The 21,458-nt window shown below is 49.7% G+C and overlaps 5 protein-coding genes across 6 annotated transcripts; 2 read left to right on the forward strand and 3 right to left on the reverse strand.

Annotated features, from left to right (window-relative positions):
- Positions 1-4,149: 4,149 nt before the first annotated feature.
- LOC112876806 (basic transcription factor 3-like) lies at positions 4,150-6,492 on the reverse strand. The gene is made up of 6 exons (XM_025940985.1): positions 6,338-6,492; positions 6,075-6,142; positions 5,834-5,982; positions 5,665-5,721; positions 5,046-5,084; positions 4,150-4,625 (listed from the first exon to the last, which is right to left on the reverse strand). The coding sequence occupies exons 2-6, from the start codon at positions 6,140-6,142 to the stop codon at positions 4,462-4,464; spliced, it is 477 nt and encodes a 158-aa protein (XP_025796770.1). The 5' UTR covers positions 6,338-6,492; the 3' UTR covers positions 4,150-4,461.
- Positions 6,493-6,968: 476 nt separating this feature from the next.
- Positions 6,969-7,732, reverse strand: LOC112876807 (basic blue protein-like). Its single transcript, XM_025940986.1, has one exon. The coding sequence runs from the start codon at positions 7,650-7,652 to the stop codon at positions 7,260-7,262; it is 393 nt and encodes a 130-aa protein (XP_025796771.1). The 5' UTR covers positions 7,653-7,732; the 3' UTR covers positions 6,969-7,259.
- Positions 7,733-8,498: 766 nt separating this feature from the next.
- On the reverse strand, positions 8,499-12,929 carry LOC112875565 (putative zinc transporter At3g08650). 2 transcript variants are annotated; one of them, XM_025939447.1, is made up of 6 exons: positions 12,668-12,929; positions 11,851-12,437; positions 10,971-11,255; positions 9,806-9,934; positions 9,605-9,702; positions 8,499-9,524 (listed from the first exon to the last, which is right to left on the reverse strand). In XM_025939447.1, exons 2-6 carry the CDS (start codon positions 12,256-12,258, stop codon positions 8,711-8,713), a joined length of 1,734 nt encoding a protein of 577 aa, XP_025795232.1. In that variant the 5' UTR covers positions 12,259-12,437; positions 12,668-12,929; the 3' UTR covers positions 8,499-8,710. The 2 variants fall into 2 exon arrangements, with proteins under 2 accessions (XP_025795232.1, XP_025795233.1); XM_025939448.1 differs by having other exon boundaries at positions 11,851-12,488.
- A 710-nt stretch (positions 12,930-13,639) lies between these two features.
- LOC112875459 (uncharacterized protein At4g14100-like) lies at positions 13,640-15,522 on the forward strand. Its single transcript, XM_025939319.1, has 2 exons — positions 13,640-14,189; positions 14,904-15,522. The coding sequence occupies exons 1-2, from the start codon at positions 13,718-13,720 to the stop codon at positions 15,056-15,058; spliced, it is 627 nt and encodes a 208-aa protein (XP_025795104.1). The 5' UTR covers positions 13,640-13,717; the 3' UTR covers positions 15,059-15,522.
- A 2,402-nt stretch (positions 15,523-17,924) lies between these two features.
- On the forward strand, positions 17,925-20,884 carry LOC112878278 (phosphatidylinositol transfer protein 3-like). The gene is made up of 2 exons (XM_025942724.1): positions 17,925-18,176; positions 19,939-20,884. The coding sequence occupies exons 1-2, from the start codon at positions 18,060-18,062 to the stop codon at positions 20,569-20,571; spliced, it is 750 nt and encodes a 249-aa protein (XP_025798509.1). The 5' UTR covers positions 17,925-18,059; the 3' UTR covers positions 20,572-20,884.
- Positions 20,885-21,458: the final 574 nt, after the last annotated feature.

Consider the following 21,458-nt stretch of genomic DNA (forward strand, 5'->3'; position numbering starts at 1 on the left):
TCGGCTTCTACACTGAGCCTCCCTCGTCGTGTCAAACAGTTCTAAAATGATTCATTCTTGCTGATCGGTCCCTGATTGATCGGTCCGACTCTGACGATGCTATTCATATGTGCTGCTGGTTCCTTGCATTTCCGTGCTTTGAGAGAACGATGCATTAGTACGTGGGACTTTATCCTAAATCTTGAGCCGATGTGCAAAATCCATTCTGCATTTAGTTGGTGGTTGGCGTTTTTCCTGCTCATGTGTTTTGAGGATGATTTGAGCGGACATCGCAGCAGACCATGAACGCAGCTTTTGCTATCTCTGCTCGTCCTGCTCATGTCATGTCTGTACCTTGGTCGGAGTGCTTGTTCATCAGGGAATTTTCCATGTGCTTTTTCATTAGGGACCTCATCTCTTGCGATCTCTGATCGTCCTGTGTCATGGATGTTTTTCTTTTTGGACGCTTGAGCAAGTGGGGGTCCATTTTTTTAAACAAATGCCGTCATTGGCATTCTGCAACTTCTCTCTCTCTCTCTCTCTCTCTCTCTCTCTCTCTCTCATATGCATCTTCTTCGGTCATCGTTGTAGGTGCTCTTTTGTTGGATGCCATTGGAGCAGAACTAATGGGCATCTTCTTGCTTTCCTTCTCCTTTTGAATCATTTTCTCTTCTTTTTTGTGATATCCTTGATTTGAAGAATTCTAGTTAAACTATGTTATGCATGTTGTGCAATTGACACCAGGAACTACCACCTATGCATTGAATCTAGGATACTGATTTTTGTAGTGTTTATTTATATGGCGTGATTTCTGAAACTGAAATATTTGGGTAATTTGCCTTTCATTTAGGTTGCCATTAAGTCGAAGGCCCTATGGGTTGTACTCCTTATTATCCTTTTGTCTGGCATTGGCGCTCAAGGATCATGTGATACCAGTAGACTATCTCCTACCATCGGCCTCTTCTGCTCAACGAGGTCAGCAACAGTGATGTGCTGTGATGCCCTCGTTGCTGCAGTGGATGTTGGTGGCATCAGCTGTTTGTGCCAAACCGCTTCGGATCCAGAGGTGCAGAATTCCATGCTCAACAGTTAGCAGTTCATTTTATGATATGATCTGGAGCTGGAGTTGAAAATCAAGTTATGTCACCATCTTGCTGCGATTTTTGGCCACAAATAGCAACCGAATTAATCAATTACTCGACGGGGAAGGAAGCCATGGACTACGACAACTGCTCCGGCGACCTCACCGACGACAACAGGGCCAAAGTCAGTGACCTGCTGTGTCAGCGTGTCTACAGCGGCGGCGACGAGGACGCCGGGAAGAGGAAGAGCCCGCTGCGGCTGCAGGAGGAGTGGTTCGCCGAGCAGGACCGGATCCGCGACGCCATCGGCCTGGACGACACCCCTTTTCCCGTCGTGGGTTGCTCGGCGGTGGGCGCGCGACGCGGACGGGACCGACTGGCTGTTGCTGCACACGAAGAAGAGCCCACGGTGCCGGCGCCCCATCGAGCTCATCGGCGGCTGCGATGAGATGGAGTACGCGGAGAGTCTATCCGCGACGAGGAGGTGGACGATGCCGCTGAAGCAGTCAGCGTTGGCGGGCGGGAGGAGCCCGGAGGAGCCATGGCGATCGCGGCGGCGCTGGCACGCGTGAGGAGAGGATAGTGGGGCTGGAAGAAGACCGTAGTTAATATATTTTACAGAAACCCCCATAATATTAAAAATCGCGATCCGCCGATCCGTATATTTATACTAAACCCCCTGGATCGGATCGCGATTATTAACCGTGATCCGATTACTTACACTAAACACCCTAAATATTTGCAGAAACCACCCTGATTCCGAATTAGACCGTGGTGTGCGTCTGGCAGCCGGCGCATGGCGACGGCGAGCTCCGCCGGCGAAGAGCTCGACACCGGCGGAATGGGACGGCGGAACGAGTGGTGGGGAGGATGGAAGGACCGTGTCTCTGGAGGAGAAGATGGAGACCAGTCCAGATCGGAGTACGGCGAGACGGGCGGACGACACCGTCGGAGCACGCCGCCACACGATGGCTGCTGAGCAGGGACAGCCGTCGGGGACCCGGATTCCTTGCCTACGCCTACGGGCCCGGGTGCCGCCGAGATGCTGGTGGTGGTGCGCCCCCGCACTTGCGGGGATCGACCTTGGCGGCTATCGAGGTCCAGCAGGTGACCGGAGCCGGCGACGGAGTGCCGGAGCTCCTGAACCCAGCCAACGCAGCAACCTCAAATTGACAAAGCTCTCAGGCATTGTTGTCGATTTGGACATGAAATCAAGCATGGAGCGGTCACCAATTCGTTTGTGAGATGCTCTGGTAATTTTGTTCTTCCGATTCCATCAAAAAAATTGTTCTTCCGGTGACAATTCCCAATCCCAACAATGCTGCGGCTGCCTCGCTCCGACGACCGACGACGAATGGGGCAGCTGCGCGCATGACGGACGACAGCCGCCGGAGGAGGAGACGGAGGAAGGTGGCCCTGGGCCGGTTCCTGCACCACGCTGACCTGGCGCGGTCGCGGGGCGAGGTGGAGAGGGAAGCGTCGAGGTCGTGGCGGTGGACCCGGCGTATGCTTGGTTTGAAAGAGCGCGTGGTGGAACTGATGAAGCTGGTAGGCGGCATGCCGCTCTTGGTTGGTTCACACAAGGGATCACCCCACCCCAACAAGACGGCGGCAGCCCGCCGCTTTCCGAATTCTCATCTCATACGACTCGCGACACCAATCGATCCCCTACCCTACCCTTCCATCAATCCGACCCAAAAACCCTAGCAGGCGGCGGCGGCTGACAAGCAGATCGGAGAGCAATGCCGCCGCCGCAGTTCCCCTCCGATCGCGCCAGGCCCAGGCCAGGCGACAGCTCCGTCCCCGCCGTCAAGAGGGCGCCGCCTGCTTCCCTCTCCGCCGCCGCCTCGGCCAAGATCGCGCTTCGGGCGTCCGCGCCCGACCTCTCGGCGCTCTCCGCCGCTAGGCCGCGCCCGCCACCTTCCGCCGCGGCCGCCAAGCTCGTCGTGTCGCCGCCGGACAGGAAGCCGGTCCGGCCGATGCCGCCGCCGCCGCCTCAGCACCGCGGCCTCGCGCCCCACGGCGCCCGGCCGCGCCCGCCATCGACGCCGGCCAAGAATAATGGCGCGCAGCAGCCGCGCGGCACGCCCATGCCGTCCGTCCCGCGCCGGCCGGCGCCGCACGACGGCGGCCCCGGGAAGCCGGCGTCGTACATGGCGCCGCGCGGCGCCCAGACCGTGCGCCCCGCGCGGCGGCTGGCCCCCGGGACCGCCGTCTACGTGCGCACCGAGTTCAGGCCCCGGAACATCAACTGCCGCATCCTGCTCTGGCTCCCGGCGCGGGTCGTCTCCGCCTCCGACGCCTACCACCTCACCGTCAAGTACGCCGCCGACCTCAACGACATGTTCGCCGGTAAGATCGTCAGCAAGCCCGTCGACCACATTCGCGTCGCGCCACACCGTACCGCTGCCAGGGCCGACCAAAGAAAGCCGGAGACAAAACGACACGCCTTGTCGTGCCGACGATGAGGCGCACGGGAACTCCAACCTGCTCTCCAACCATGGCCGCAGCGCAGAGCTGCATGACCTGATCGAGAGATCGACGATGATCAGGGTTGGATTCCCTCCCTGTACATGTTTCGTTGATCTCGTTCTGATTTTTCGCCGTGCCGAAACTAGCACCAGATCATGTAATCTTTGAGTAGAGATTTACTCCTATGCGGCACTTGTTTTGCTCATGAGTGCGGCATATGCGGCTTTTCTGTTCTGATCTCCATATATCCTGGTTGAATCTTCTTGTTTGGTTATCGGTGGATCAGTTCCGAGTCTTGTATTCCGGCAAAGCGGCATGATGCTCAGTGTACCGTTGTGCTTGTGGTTGAAGTCTTTTTTCGTTTATTAAATCGATCGAGTAACTAGTAAACAATGACTTGTACAGTTGCAAACGATTCCCTGAAAGGCAATGGCTCTATGTACATTATCTTTTTTTGAAGGAAACTAGTACAGTATTTGACACCGGGCATAAAAAACACAGAAGACGACGCCCAGTAACCTCATCTGCTATCACAAATCAAAGTGGAATGTTGCAACAGCGAGAAACAAGAGCTTGAAGAGGTGAATTTTGGAAACCTCTAAACACATTTGCAGAATAACTGCAGAGGGTTTACCCCACCATATAGACCACACAAACATTATAAAGTGGTGATCCAGTAACATCAGCTGCAGTGGTGCCAGTGTATGTTGTGAACCAACCACAAATGTAATCATCAAAACGAGCAAAATGGATTCCATGGCATCTCAACATGCATAACTTTAGGTAAAAGCTCGGAGAAACTAAAAGTTTCTGACTGCGAATACAAAGAGCGGCTGGCCTAAGTGGGGGGAGCAAAAGAGTGCCATCACAAGAAAACCATGACCTCATAGAAGCGGTCAAGTAACATTTCACTATTTGGAGTCTATGATCAGGCTTTTGCCTCCTGAGCTACTTCCTCAAAAGTCTCTCCAGGAACAAGCTCTGGAACATCATCATCATTATCTTCCTTGGCCTGTGCTGCGGCACCAGCAGCAGCCACCTGCTTCTGCATCTCTTCAGCAATCCTCTTCAGGTGCTCCATGTTGTCAGGGCCTGGAAGAACGAAATGAACAAGGCATTAGTTTCTTGTTGATAGTCTTCCTAACCTGGCGGAGCTACTGTTTATTTCCTTCTTAAGACTTTCTATTTTCAAACTATACAGCGGTGGCACAACACTACAACAGGTACTCAACTACTCAACAAGAAGTACTAGCCTGAAAACTAACAGACAACAAACAGAACATCCATATGAGTAAATATTCTTTCTAGTGGCCAGTAGTACTAACCGTCTAGAAAGTACAAGACACGACAAAACTGGAAATAAAGCAGCGCAGCAATAAATATTGCTGACAAGAATAGAAACAGGCCAGGAAAAGAACAAAAGTTCGGTAGTCCAATTCGGTTACAAGTTATTTACATTATAAGAAAAGCAATTTATTGGATATAAACATCGAGGTACAAAGTGTAACGTACCCAACTGGTTAATGATCCCAGGCAGAACATCTTGTAGCTCTGTCAAGTTACACAGTAAACAACAATTTTAGTAAGTCAACAACATAGAATTGTACAAGAATGCTACAAAAATAACTGTACTTTTATGGCAAAATTGAGTTTTTTCCACATAGCATAGCAGATGAAACATAACGCGATTGTTTAAAACCATCTTTAAACCCTGTAAGTACTTTTTAAAACCCAACCTAACCACGAGCAGAACCCACTGAGGTAGGAACTGCATGGATAAAAATGTGCTTTTGAACCAAACAAAAGCTAGTGCTAAAATTATAGAGATTCAAACAGGTGCTTGATTACTTAGATGGGATTACACCTAATCACTTCTGATGGTGAGGGAAAAATAAAATAGTTGGTCCAATTGTATTCAGACTAATCAAGTGTGTATGCGTTCAGGTGTAAAAACTAAAATGGATTTTGGATTCGCAAACTACTAAGGGATCTAATATGATGCAACATAATTAGTTGTTTCACTTGCGCAATCCATTGAAAGCTAGGACTTCCACTTATCTAAAAAGATAGTATGGCTCTGAGGGTGATTAAATGACTGGACAATCAAACTTAACAGAGGGATGAGCATTACTTTTCGTCTGTGGGGATCCACTGACCACCCATGTGTTTGCAGCGATGGAAGCTTGCACTGCATGAGCAGAGAAGAAAACAACAGACAAACGAGTCAGTAACACTTGCATTCCCCATTTCAACAACATGTAACAGGAACCAGCAGCTACAAAAGAGAAGGACTGGCAAACCTTTGGGATTCAAGAACTGGATGACGAGGTCGTCCTTGAAGATGTTGACCTCCTCGATTGCAGGAATGGTATTGACCCCTACTCTCTTGAGCGTGCTCTGCAGCCTCTTGTCGTCCGTGGTGGCCGTCTTGTGGACAGCCTTCTTCTTCCTGAACAAAAGCTCAAGTTTTTCTAGTGGTTGCATTCGCCGCTGATGACCAACACATGAGCCAAGCCGTGTGAGCCAGTCAAGAGACGGTACCTGCGCACGGTGCCCTTCCCGCCGGTGCGGACGGCGCCGGCCATCTTCATGAGCCTCTCCTTGTTCATCTGCGCAACCAGCCAATGAGTCCAACGCCGCAGGAGGCACGGATCTATCGCGAGAGTGAATCGGTTCTACTACGTCCAGCAATCGGGCTGGACTGGACTGATCTAAATTCTAAACCGTTCACGAGCGAGAACCATGGCAATTTGCCGATTTGATACGATGACGTCGGAGTGAGGAATGGAAGAAAAAAGACTGACCTTGGCGGTGGAGGGCGGCGCGGGGCCGGTGAGGACGCGTGAGCAGGGAGGGGGACGGAGGAGCGGAACGGATTGGAGGAGGCGGCGGCGGCGGCGCAAGATGGGCGCAGGTTTTGGGGGAGGACGATTATAGGGTTTCCAGTTTTCCACGAAAGACCCTGGGTTTTCTATGTTTCATGCACGTGGGCGCATGCAGGTTCCGCTGGGCCGGCCCACTCGAAGCCTCAGGCTCATTTCGATGCAGAAGATTCAGTGATGGGCTAGTGCTGGCTCACTCCGTACGTTATCATAAACAATTAAATTTTAACTTGTATATAAACCTCCAGCATCTCGATCTCCGCCAGCACCACTATCTTCATTTCTCTTGTTCTATATAAATTACATCTTTTTATGATACTGTATTAAGCATAATCATGATGTCGGATCAACAAATACACCGCATGTTGTTTTTTATATTGTTACTCAATGATGTGTTACAATCGTGAGCAACCATCAACTGCTTGACACAAGCAGGCGACTGGCCTCGCCAAACAGCGTATGGTTCAGCTGTGTCACCGTCTGTGCAAGTTCATTAGCTATTAAGTTTATTGTTAAATGCGAAGGTAAACACGCACAATATATGTGCACATTGTTAGCTAGTTTACACGAACACGAACGTATTAAGCACAATCATGATGTGTGTGTACAGAGAAAATCCATTCTACACCCACTTACAGTTCACACACGCCACTGCAAAGTACGCAACTGACAATAATCGATCATCAAGCACGACTCTGAACCGGCGACCTTTATGCACGCACTACATACTATATGGTAATAGCAAAAGCAGATTTATATATAAGGCACACTCAAAGAGTTAATCATCACCATGATCAGGTAATAATAAAATAGGAGCTCGTACTAGATGATGCATCATGTCATGCTATGCGGCGTTGACGGCGATCTTCATGCCGGACTGGCAGTGGCCGGGGATGCTGCAGATGAAGTAGTTGGTGCCGCGGGCGAGGGTGACGCGGTCGTTGCCGGAGCTGTACACCTTGGCGCCCCGGGGAGCGCTGCAGCCCTTGTACCCCGCCGCGTTCACCGCCGCCACGTTGTGCGCCGACGAGTCGTACTTGAACACCAGGACGTCCCCGGCCTTGAAGCGCTTGCCGTTGGTCCAGCTGTTGGAGCTGAAGCTCCAGCCGCCACGGTCGCCGACGGTGAACACCGCCGACTCGGCGACCCGGGCCTCCTGGAGGAGCACGCAGAGGACAAGCGCCGCCGCCGCCGCAAGGACCACTGCTGCACCGCTGCCTCTTCCCTGAGCAGCCATTGCAACTTGCTAGCTGCTGATTTGCTCTCCCCCCTCGCACTCCTGCACCACTAGCCGCTGCTTACCTACTCACCTCGGAGTGGACTGGCTGTTGGCAATGGCCGCCGGGGGGGCCTCTCGTTTTATAGGCTGGGCAGGCTCCATGGAAGTAGTGGAGGCGTGAAGGTAAGTAGGTCCCGCGGGGGATGCAAAAGGAGAGTGAAGAAGAGGGTTCGGCCAACGACCCACAACAACGGAGGCGCCCCATTACTTTTGGACCGATCGATGGACTGGATTGGACGGAGATGGAAGGAAAGACGATCGATCGAGCTGACCGATCGACCAACAAGACACGTTTAATTTGGAGGCCCGATCGACCCGACGACGTCAAGCAAGCGTGGAACCAAAAACGCAAAAGCTAACACGCACCAAAGCAAGCAGATTATTGTTCGTGCACCATATTTCTAGGATTCTATCTATACAAAAACAATCTCAATGCAAACCTACCACACCTACAAAGGAAAAGCTTCTTTGTTGCGTACACTGTTTACTACTGCAGCTAGCTGCTCTGATTGGGCGCGCGATTGTTCACATCCAGACTAGTAGGAGCAGAACAAAGCAACAAGTTGCCTTGACGTCAAAGCTTGCAAGCGCACCCTTGGTTTCAGGTTCAGGATAGTGGTGGTGCCCAAGACTAGACAGGAAAACACGTCAGGTCGCCGTCCACTGGAACATTCTTCAATCTCCATCACCTGCATTTCCACGTTGTATGCCACACTCACTCTCTGTTGCTGGGTCGCTAGCTGCTCCCAACAGCAAGTCAGCACCCACCAACACCAGCCATAAACGAAGAGACTTCTTTTCAACTTTGGCGCACAAAATCAACGTTGTTCCAGCTTTAATATTTCCACCAGGTTGCATTGGAAAAACTTTTACAGCCACCGCACATCAATGATCAGCCATACAAGATGCATCCGCTCCTCACTGCAATATAACTAACCTCTTCCATTCCTTGTATAGTCACAAGTCATTACACTGGTGTTACATGTGTTTCACACAACAGCCCCGTACAGCACAGGTTATGTGACCGCTTCTGGAGCTGAGTTGCAGTAAGGAGTGTGCAAGCAAATGAACCTATTCGACATCAAGCACACGGAGGCAAAGGCGATGCCTATCAGCAAACCCACGATGCTCTTCCGCATGTCCAACCGCAAGGACCGCCTGAAAACACGGCCAAAGCTGGGGATTAGAGCCCCACATGCAATCACCATCCAATGATCGAGCCCATCATAGTCGATCCTCGCAAGGATCGCGCTGATGGCGGCGCTAGGTCCTGCAAACCCAGTCAGAACAGCCGCTGCCAGGGCTCCGCGCCAGCTATCTGTGGCACCATAAACACAGCTAGCGACAGCCGCACCTCGTGGCAGACCATGGAGGGAGGCTGGAAGAACCATATAACGGCCAAGGCCATAAGCCTTGCGAGCCGCGACACCAAGTACAAGTCCTTCCGCGTATGCATGAAGGAATACAGCACCGCAAGAAAGGAGCGATTGCAGTGTGAGGGCACTAAGAGAGAAGCCGGAGGATGATGTAATGACATTAACGGAGGATTTCTTGCGATTAACCACCCTAAGGATGCTTGATGTGGCAACATGGTAGACAAGGGAACCACCAATGAGGAGAAAGAGTGTGGTAAAGAGACCCATTTTTGAGGACATGAGAAGCTGTACAGGTCTCCATGCTGCAAGACGGAAAGCAATGCCTGATGCCACACCAGTAAGTAGAGGGTGTGACATGCTGAAGGCAAGAGAGAATGTGACAAGTATAATTCCTCCAATAAGTGGACCCAGTCCAAATACAAGTGATACCAAGAAACCTGATGCATCCTCCGAGCTGCAAGTTAAATCAATATCTTTAGCTGAGAGTTAACTTTTACCCACCTAAGACCACGAAAATGTTAATAGCCAACGTACCTGTTGCCATCAGTAAATCCCAGAAGCACAGTACTTAATGTTTCCATGAAAGCAACAGCAAGCGTTCCAGCAGAAGCAACTTGTGATGGAGTCGCTTCCTGCACATAACAGGGAAAATGTCAAAACTGCTTTCTCAGCACATAAATCAGCAGCTTCAGTCCTTCACAGTTTACTTAACAGTAAAGTGAATAGGAAATTCACCTTAAAAGCATCAGGAAGAACCTCTGCTATAACAATCCATATCATGCATCCTGCCGCAAAACCAGTACAAAAGGGGAGCACCTTCTGGAACGCATCGGCACAAAGGAAAGCAGGAACAGCAACAATTGGCTGGATTTACAATTGAAAACAGATCAGCATCAGAGCAAAAGCAAATAATGTTTGCTACCAGAAGTGTATCTTGAAACTGAATCAGACAACAGTTGCACATAAAAGTGATGAATAATATTGTGTTCACGACATAATACTGAGAGAAAGCTAAACTTGGCCATGTTTAGGCAAGTAAAAAAAAAGAGACAGGTGTGGTTCTCACTGGCCTCAGGATGACAACAATAACTAGCTCCTGCTAGCTACCAATAATTATATAGAACAAAATAAGTAATGTTTCATGATTGCTAAGGTTATATAATACAGAGATTATTAATACTATACAGAGATCTGAGTAAAGGTTTCTTAGTGCTAACACTTATTTCACACAAATACTAATGTTACTTATCAGTTCATCAGCTTGGAAAACTCTTATGAGTTGCACATATAGTCAGCAAATTAATACACAACAGTTTCTACGAAACCAGAAGGATCAATAGCATATTGTAAAGGATGCAATTGTAATGAAAACACCCAGGGTTGGTGCATAAAATGTATCATGTGTGGCCTTTAAGTATTTTGTATTTGTAACAATATTCAGTCAGCATCCAAAGTTCCAAACAAAGGTGCATGTAGGATTCCCAATGGATAAAATATTGGTCCAGTTGTTCCACCAACCCCTGGCCATGACCTAGATACATTTTTCTTGGGAGCTCAAGACCTTGCTTTAACCGATTCACTATCATGCACCAGTTACCTATGTTGCCAGTACCAAATCGTATTAGTGCTGATTCATGTGACTCGCACTATGATTCAGTTTCGTTCTTTAATTTTAATAGCTACAGAAGTCCATAAACACAGAGAGAAATATGAGGGGGGGAAGGGAGCAAAATAGTTAATTCAGTTAGTGCACAAGACAGATTCATTCTGTTGCTTATAGCTGCAAAACAACTAAACAAGTCAAGATAACTAAAGAGTTGGCATATTTTCCATTACTCATTCAAGAATAAAGACAATACAGTTATAGGAATGTTTAATATTTCATCACAAGAAATATCACCTGTGGTAAAGATGTTATGATACTCCATATCATTGCCTTTTGGGGGGACACACCCCTAGATGACAGTACCATGCTTACAGCCAAGCCTTCTGGTATGTTGTGCACTGCTATAGCTATAGTAACTAGAAGACCCTGAGAAAATCCTTTGGAGCCAGCAAAGGAAACCCCCACACCAGAGCCTTCCCCAAAAGAATGGAGAGTCATTATTCCAACAACAAGGATAACTTTACTTGCATCTGCACCTTTAATATCCAGCATGCTTACTTCTCCATATTGCTCAAGAAACTGTGCATAAAGAAATGGTATAAGAAAATGTTATTGAAGATAACTATAACAAGAACAATGAAAAAGGGGGTTATCTTGACTGTTCCAAAACAAAACTATCAATTTAACTCGATATGATGTTGTATACACTCTGCAAGCAAGTGCAAAGTGGAATGCAGACTGATATAGCGCAGTCATGCATTGATGTTTAACTTTTGCAGTTGGTCTACACAATATTCTTATGAGCAAACAAATGAGGGTAAGCTCGAATATTGCACTTTATTCAATTCTTTGGACCAACAACTATTGACTCTGACAGCTACAATTTTTTGGGTCCAAGACTACTATAAGTACATGTGTAACTGCTAGGCACTGTTTTGTTTAGCTAAAAGGTGACGTATTTTGAGCTATAGCCTTTTCATGAAATCTAAGCTACCTAGTGCATAGCAATCTTAAATTTTATTCTTGCATTGAGAGGTACATCATGGATGAGTACCATATAAATGAACCTAATATTGCATAAATTTATACAGCAACAAGAAATAGCTCATTCAAATGTAAAGCTATTGAAATGTGGTATCGATCTGAAAGATGAAGAGCAGGAATCGTGAAGTACCTTCTTGCAGAGCCAAATAAATACTCCTCCGCTCAAAATTCCGAAAACAACCCAGCTCCCACTGCCATACACCTGCCCTTCCTGCACGAGGTCAAAGCTTGCAGCCAGCATCACCCCGGCCGCCATCCCATTGCAGAGGCCCGCCCACTGAGCTTCCAGCTCCATGAAAAAGAAGGGCACCGCTCCCAGCCCAGTTGCCGCAGCCATGACGAGCGTAGACCATGCGACAGTTGACACGGACACCCTCCCCACCTTACCGCCATCCTGCCTCCCCGTGCCCTCCAGCTTCCTGTGGGGCGCCTCCTGCACTAACCGCGCATTGCCGGCCTCGGTCTCAGCGACGGCCGACACGTCCCGGACCAGGACGAAGAGCAGGCACACTAGGATTGCCCCAGCTCTTCTGTCCATGGTTATTCACCGCACCGGGTTATTTCCCACACCCCCCTGACTTGAGTCGCCAGGGTAGCGTGGGCAGGAGGCCTGGTGCTCAGAGGAGCAACTGTTGTTCCAACATCGCCGTTATCTTTCGTCAGCAGCGCAACGGAATGATCACAGCTTTCGCGTGGGACTGGGAAGATGATCCAACCCTGCCGCGCAGAGAAGAAGTCACATTTGTCTGTCCCGCCGCGGTTCACGAACTGAACAGTTTATAGTGAACATAAATAAAAGTAGTTGGCATTGCTGCTCCAGCACGCAGCAAACGACAGGAATCGCAACAGACTGAAGTAAGGGGCTGGGTTGGATCTGACCGCGCCATATAGCAAAACAAAACGAATTTCCTCCCAGGATATTCGAAGCAAAGCGAGGGCGCCCTTACCAGCAGCAGGAGGAGGAGAGAGGAATCAACCCCCGCCCGGGTCGGGATGGATCTGCGCCTCCCGCGCGAGCACAAGGGACGACGAGGGCGACGGGCGCCGATGGAAGACTTGGAGAGTCCCTTCCCTTGGGGGAGCGGATTTAGGCGGGGGATGGGGCCGGGCCGGGCCGGGCGGCGGCGCACGCGGATTTGGGGGTCGCGGAAACCGGCGACCCCGGGGGCGGTCACGGGACTCGGGACGGAGGGGAGGGGAGGGGGCTCGGACGGACGACGACCAGACGCACCTGCCGTGCGGCCTCCGGTTCCCGCGGGAGTCGGGTGGGCCCCTTGAGGTCGAGCTGGAAATCTACCGTGGCGTGTCGTATGGGGCGGGCAAACCAAACCGTACGCTGAGCTGCGGATGGACGGTGACGCGCCCATCCAATTCCAAAACAAATTAAATTAATAAATTTTACCATTTAAAGTATTAAATAAAATTTATTTATAAAATTTTTCACAGATGTGTGCTAATTCGTGAGACGAATCTAATTAGCCTAATTTATCTATAATTTGCAACAGTGATGCTACAATAACCATTCGCTAATTATGGATTAATATATCTCATTAGATTCGTCACGCGAATTAGCTCACAGGTTGTGCAAATAGTTTTATAATTAGATTTTATTTAATACTACTAAATAAAATTTCATGTTCGTTCCTATTTATTATTTATATTTGATATTATTTGATTTTTTATGCACAAGCACTTTCTAAATAGGTATATTTTTGATAAATTTTAAATTTAGAAGGATGTTTTTTTGAGCGGAAGGAGTAGGTTGGATTCCATAAAGGTTGCATGTATTTTGTTTCTCATCAAAATAATATTTTGTTTCTACTTTTGGGCCCGATTGTGGCGAGACGGCCCAAATTTAAATGCCGAAGAGCAGGGTGCAATCTCTCATGGCCAGGCCTACATAGTAGTATTGGCCCACCGTATCTGCTAGTATCCTCCTCCTCTCGTCGTCCACATCTGAGTCTCCGATTGGATCCACAACAACCACCGTGACGGAGATGATGCCTCTCCTCCCCGTCGCCTTCCTCCTCCTCCTCCTCTGCCTCCCGGAGGCCCCGCCCGCATCCGCTGCCTCCGGGGACCCGAACCCGACCCCCTGGCCCCCGCAGTTCCACGCGAAGCTGGTCATGGACTACCACGGCAACCTGTCCGTCGCGGACCTCTGGTACGACTGGCCGGGCGGCCGCAACCTGCACGTCACCCGCTACCAGCTCGCCGCCGACGCGCCCTTCTACGACAACGAGTGGAACAACGGAACCTCCTTCTTCTACACCCCGTCGCGCCGCGCCTGCCACTCCGCCGCCGTCGGGGTCGGCATCCTCCGCCCCGACTGGCTCCGCCCCGGCGCGGTCTACCTCGGCCGCCGCGACGCCGGCGGCTTCGACTGCCACGTCTGGGCCAAGGCGGACTTCATCACCTACTACGAGGACGTCAAGACCAAGCGGCCCGTCAAGTGGGTCTTCTACACAGGTAAAGGACTCCCTTCTCCAGGCTCCAGCGCAATTGCCGTCCTATTTTGAAGGCGACAGGAGCTAATTTGCGATGAAACTGAGACTCACTCGCAGTATAGTCTGGGGGCACATCCCCGACCCCGCTCAGGCAGACAAATTACTGCGAATGCTGATTCATCTGCTGACTATAATAAAATGGGGGTAATGTTTCAAATGCTGCTACATTGCTTAAGCTTAGGGTGGGTCGGAGCCAAATTGGAGGAATTAGCTCAGCAAGTAGACCGCATGGAACCATCTGGAAAATCTTGCACAATTCATGCCCGTTTATTTCCCCATGGTTTATACTTCTGAAATGTTGCTCCATGTCAGCCGTAAGAGGCACACCAAGATACTTGACTGCAAAACGTTCTAGCTTGCAGCCTAGCTTGTCTGCAAGTAGTGATGCCTGTTGCTTGAGCCAAAGTAATGGGCCATACTAGATGGAAGTTAGTTGCCAGTGCTCTGCTAGATTCTACCAATTTTAGTTGTCCCTTACTTAGCAGATGCCAAGTACAAACTAAGGGAATCAAATTCCCTTTTCAAAGCTATACTATACTAGTTGTTTACTCGATGAATTCCCTTTTTATTGCTGTCCCTAAATTACCAACACTCAATGCTTGCCTTGCCGTTGAGATGTGACCAAGCACCTGTTTTATGTATGATGGTGTAACCTCTGTGCATTGCCGATCTGCAGGTAGGATCGCCTATGTGATGAGCTTTGAGGTGGGAGCGGTGCTGGAGGACGCGGCGTGGCAGGCGCCCGAGTACTGCTTCAACAAGGACGGTGGAATCGCCGAGACCGCCGGTGGGCATCGTGATGACAGCTTCGCCCCCTGGAGTGTGTTGTGAGGACTTGTCCTCAACTCCACGTGCTCTCGTGTTGTTTCGGTTCACGAGCGCTAAACTTTAGCACCGGTATATTAAAAATCTCGTCGTCTAGAAGTATTAAATAAAATTTGCTTAAAAAACAAATTTTTTCACAGATAAATAGTAATTCGCGAGACGAATTTAATGAACCTAATTAATCCATAATTTGCAAACAAACAGTAATCATGCACTAATTATGGATTAATATATCTCAATAGAAATTCATAAAATTCTGCAATTAGTTTTATAATTAAAGTTTATTTAATACTTCTAGATGGTATAAGCTGAAGTTTAGCCCAAACGGAATCGAGCACCCCCTTACTGCTTACTCTGTAGAGGTTACGCTTTGAGCATCAGAGCATGCATACCGTGTTCTCTCGGATCAGATGAATCGAAGGACTATGTAATTCATAGCTTGTGTATTATGAGATGGTGCTTGTGTGCAACTGGTTGTTGTGGTTGCGGGAGCTGGAGACCTGCTGATTGTGCCATATGGCCTCACCAGATTTCAGTCAAGCTTTGCTTCAGTAAAGTAGTTTATGCGGCCGGGTGGTGTCCAGGTTTCAGAAGCGAGGGATGACTGAAATCACATCGGCAATGATGTGTTGGAAAATGCTGACTGGGGTAACTGAAGAATTGTGCTGTGCTCCTAGTATAGAGCCTGCCTAGTACTACTAGTGCAGTACAGTGGTAGGAGTACTCCACCGGGCAGCGGCAGCCAATGAACACACACACAACTGTAGACTGTAGTAGTTGGTTTGGAGTGGCTGGAGCTTTGCTGCCTGCATCTGCATGGCATGGGTCAACCAAGCTAAGCTGTGGTGACATGCATGGCTGATGGCTGCTTGCAATTCAAGAAGGCAGCAGCAGGTTGATTGACTTTAGTAGTTGGCCAATCCGGTACATCCGCCCCGGGCGTACAGATGAGATGACAGCACGGTGGTGAACACAATGAAGTGAAAGGCACCGACCGGGGTTGGCTATTGATCAGATCCATGGTGTACACTAGTACAGTAGACTAGTAGAGGGAAGCAAAGCAAGCAACGATGGTGGTGCTGGGCCACGCGAACCAAACGGAGCACCATGCGTACGGAGCAGCAGAGATAGCACATGCATGTAACGCTTGCCCACTCGCATGATGAAAGCCATCTTCTTCAATTCGATCCTGCCAAGTGCCAGCCATGGTGGCCGCGCGGAGGTCCACGTACTTCCCGCTGCTGCTGCCGCCGCTTGATTTGATACTCTTCATTGTTACTGGGGCCTGTTTAGATCAGGTCATAAAGGTAAAAAATTTTTGCAAAAACGGCGTTTTTATCTTTACGCATCTATACGGACCGGCGTAGGCCCTGAAAACGTAAAAAAAAATTTGACGGAATTTTGCCAATTTGAAGTACTAAATAAAGTCTATTTATAAAACTTTTTGCATAGATGGGTTGTAAATCGCGAGACGAATCTAATGATGCTAATTAATCCATGATTAAGCAATAATTAGCGGATGGTTACTGTAGTATCACTGTTGCAAAATATGGATTAAGTAGGCTCATTAGATTCGTCTCGCAATTTACAGCACATCCATGCAAAAAGTTTTGTAAATAGACTTCATTTAATACTTTAAATTGGCAAGATTCCTTCAAAAATTTTGCGTTTACGGTTTTTTTCGTTTACGGGGTGGAGCCGTAAACGCAAAAATCTATAAACTTTTACACCCTCATTTTGCGTTTACACGTTCTGCGTTTACAGGTCATCTAAACAGGCGCTAGTGCCCTGCCCTGCGCCACGGTACGGTGCCGCGTCACCGCCGCCGTGGCGCGCGCTGAGCCACACGCGTGCATCACGGCTTTTGGCCCTGGCTTGCCGGTCGAGCGGAGCAGCAGCTTGTGGAGGCGCCTCGCCTGCCGGACCCTGCTGGCTGGGGAGCAAAGCAATTCGCATTGATGGATGGATGGATGCACGGTGGTAGTAGTTGGGCGTTGGCGCTGGATGCCAACCATTTTGGCACGCGGGAGGATGGAGACATGGAGTGGATGGATGAGCGACCTCTATCTCCAGCCTCCTCCTCCAATGGATGGATGATCATGCCGATGGCCATTACTCGGCGGTCAACCGGAGAACCGATCCGTCCGATCCAATCCGATGCTATCTAGCCATGGCCTCAATCGTCCATCAATGGCGCTAGGGCTGTAGGCGATGCTATCTAGCAAGTAGCAGCCACTGATGTTGCCGCTTCCATTGCGCTGTCCTCTTGCAATGCAAGACGCCTGCCTGCCTGCCTGCCTCTATCATGCACGACCGTGTTCGTCAGAGTCGTCGGCAGCACAGTACCGATAGCCCTGAGTCGTCGGAGGAGAGCATGCAGGTGCCTGAATGGTAACCTGTTGTTAGGTGCAAAGTGCTAACACAGAACCACAAGTGTTCATGCATGACCTGATTATCATCAGACATCAGATAATAGTAGCGCACTGCAATCAAAAGTGATGGATGGAGCAGGTACGGGGCCTGCCAGTCCCGCTAATGCTGCTCCAGATTCCCGCTAATGCTGCTCCAGATTCCCAATCGGTCAACAGGGTAACCCCAGTCAGGTTCAAGCTTTCTAGCCTTTTACAAGGCAATCTCCATACAGTTGGCAATCTCCATACAGTTTAGGTTCAGAGACTTCTCCAGATTTCCAATCAATCAACTGGGAGGGAGGACTGTTCCTTCAGTTGGACAGATCAATCAGGCAGTGTCATAAATAGACGGCGAGCCAACAGCATTTCGTTTTCACCCGGGGGTACCTCGTTTCTTTGTTTCATTCAGAGCTGAGGCTGGAGCAGGGAAATAACAGAGTCAGTTGCAGCCTTTCCCTCCTCCTCCTATAAATATAAATAAAACCTCCCCGCCGCTCTCCCGCTCCCGTCGCCGTTTCTCTTTCCTCATTTCTCAACCAAGAACTGAAGAAGACGCCCCCGTCCATCCATCAAGGTCGAGGAGCCCGGCGGCCGCCATGGACTGCCAGCAAGCTGCGACCAACGGCGGCCACCACAACGACGGCGACGCCGCCGAGTGGAAGCAGGTCGCCGAGCTGAGGGCCGTTACCGAGGCGCAGGACCCTGCCTGCAAGGTCCGTCCTTCCATCCGCTGATCCACTTATCATCCATCCATCGTCTCCCCTTGAGCTACTAAGCTGCTGCTTCTGATCGGATCCCCTCAACCGGCCGGATACCATGATAGATGGTGGCCACTGGTCGCACACGGGATGGCACTGTTCACGCTCTCCATTCCACAAATCGACAGCACGGTAGGCACAAGCTTAGCCTTGGCCTCTGACGACAATCGCATAGGAGTATTCACATCACATATGCAGTTACCTGTGGTATCCGGCGTTCAGGGGGCCAAACAAAAGACTCTGCAAAATATCTAGCGTTGAGGACCTAGCCACAATAATTTCCCTTGATGAATTGTTTTTAGTACTAGTACTTGGTAATTAGCCAAAGCATCATCAACATTAAGCCTCAGCACACGAATTTGTGGCCAGACTATTGGAAGCCAGACCTCTGAAAATGATGCTGATTGGCTTGGCCAGGGAATTGAACACCAGCACTGAACCGTTGCCGTTGTTTGCTCTGGTACTGCTGCAAGTAGGAGCGTGACACAGTCCTTGTTGGCCGGCCGTCGCTTTTGGCGTTGATGGCCGGTCACGCTTTGGTCATTTGCTGCTGGTGGAGCCGGTAGGTTATTGGGCTGTAGTTCAGTGAGCACCCGTGTCTTGGAGGTAGTTGCAGGCCAGGCAACAGGTGGTTGAGCTAGCTCGTATCTACCACAACTGCGTCGTCCGTTGTAAAGGACGTCGCCGTCTGTTCCGTTCCGTGTCCATCTCCGCTTGAATTGGACCGGTAGTCGCTCTGCTTCGCCAATCGCCACCATGGATTTTGAATGACCTCTCCTTTTTCTGCCATGGGCGCCGGCCATGCCTGCAGTTGCTGATCAGCTGTCCAGCCAGAAATAGCCACCCAGCCCAACCACGTGCCTCCTGCTTCGTTCTGCACCAGAGTGACTATGGGGAAACAGAGGGGTTGTTTGTTTCAGACCGACGATGGTTGTTGTTTGTTTCAGACCGACGATGGTAAAACTTCTTCCGTCTGTTTGTTTCAGAATTCCCCAGTTTTCTGTCAGTGCGGAGACAAAATGGATAGTGCACCTAACTTGCTAATGATCCATCCCTTGATTGACTCTTGATTCAATTCCGAATAGAAAGCACTTATGATGACAGGCATGCACACACAGTCGGGGGTGTTTGGTTTTCTAAGCTTATTTTAAACCCCGTAACATCGAAGGTCTGGATGCTAACTAGGAGTATTAAAAATAATCTAATGATAAAATAAATTCCATAACCTCTAGATTTATTCGCGAGATGAATGTATTAAACCTAATTAGGCCATGTGATGCCACAGTAAATATGTGCTAATCATAGATTAATTAGGCTTGATAGATTCGTCTCATGAATAAGCCTTAGATTTATGTAGTTAGTTTCATAATTAACTTATATTTAATCTTTCTAATTAGCATTGAAACATTCGTTAAAATAAACCCCGGACCCCTGGGCACAACATACATTGCAGCACATTCAGAGTCCAGATTAATGAATTATTGGTCGTGTGGCTTCATTTCGGCCATGCATCACTCATGGTGCTGAAAAGCCCCGCCCATTAATGTTGTTGCCCATGTCGATCTCTGGCAGGGGACCGATCAACTCCTGCTGCCAATTCGCTCCTAATAATCTCACCGGCCTAATTAACCAACAGATCGATTAGGACGTGATACAAGAACTGCCAACCAAACTCATTCATTACCTTTGATACGACTGCTGATCGATCGGTCATCAGGAGGAGGACGACTACATGCTGCGTCGGTTCCTTCGCGCCCGCGACCACCACATCGGCAAGGCGTCGGCGATGCTGCTCAAGTACCTCAAGTGGAAGCCGTCGGCGAAGCCCCACGGCTGCATCTCCGAGTCGGAGGTGGCGCGCGAGCTCTCCCAGGGGAAGTTGTGCCTGCAGGGCCACGACCGGCAGGGCCGGCCCATGATCTACGGCTTCGGCGCCCGGCACCACCCGTCCAACCGCGACCTCGACGAGTTCAAGCGCTTCGTCGTCCACGTGCTGGACGCCACCGTCGCCAGGCTGCCCCCCGGGCAGGAGAAGTTCGCGGCCGTCGCCGACCTCAAGGGCTGGGGCTACTCCAACTGCGACATCCGGGCCTACCTCGCCGCGCTGGAGATCATGCAGAACTACTACCCGGAGCGCCTGGGCCGGGTGTTCCTCATTCACGTGCCTTACGTCTTCATGGCGGCGTGGAAGATCGTCTACCCCTTCATCGACGACAACACCAAGAAGAAGTTCGTCTTCGTCTCCGACAAGGACCTCGACAGGACGCTCCGGGAGGCCATCGACGACGCGCAGCTGCCGGAGATGTACGGCGGCAAGCTCAAGCTCGCATCGCCGTCGCCGGCCAAGTAAGTGATCACGACTGATCACTGATATATGGTGCGTGGTTCAGCAGAGACGACGATCCAGAGGTATGTAGTACGTTTATACGTACACCAACAAGCAAGTGTCAGACCGGAAGAACGCTATGGCAGTTAGCTAGTAGGTAACTTATTAGTAGCTTTTCCCCCATTTAATTTCCGTGGCTGACTACATGCATTCTGTAATCGACTACAAGAGGAGGACAAGGCACAGAAAGACGTATGATTTCTGTATGCTACCAACGCATGTATTTGTATCAATAAGTTTAATGACCTGTACTAACTGCTGCAGCATCATGCATGCATAGACTGAAGCTGCATGTGGCTTTGCCTCGGAATGAAACACATAGGCAATTGAAACCATTCATGAATCTAAAACATAGAAAAATTACAAAACATGTGTTTCAATGCCGCACAGAAGAACACAGAGGAATTCTAATTCTAATACAGAAATGAGAGAAAACATGAGGTTGAACCTAATGCTTATTTTCCTCTAAAATTATCATGGAAGAGACCATTTCATAGAAATTCCAAATGAATGAACACATAGTATTGTATCGTTAGTTCTGAGGCTTTGATAGGAAAAATTCATGTAGAACTTGAATCCTTTATAATGCCTCCATTGTCCGTCCAATAATTTCAAAGGGAAGCTGCTAATATATAGAGAGGCCTGGAGGACCAGCGCTTGAATGCTGCATGTTGCAAGGGGATCCAGGCCCCCTTTGATTCGTCGGAAAGAAGAATTTAACGGGTCTAAATCTGCCATGATGAACCATGTCCATGATCGATCGAGTTGCAGTTAGCATCAACACTGGGCAGGGCCGCAGAGGGGGTGGGGGGGGGGGGGTGTGGTCCTCTTCCTTCCACCCGCGAGAGAAC

This window comes from Panicum hallii, chromosome 9, assembly GCF_002211085.1.
Source record: "Panicum hallii strain FIL2 chromosome 9, PHallii_v3.1, whole genome shotgun sequence".
NCBI lineage: Eukaryota > Viridiplantae > Streptophyta > Magnoliopsida > Poales > Poaceae > Panicum > Panicum hallii.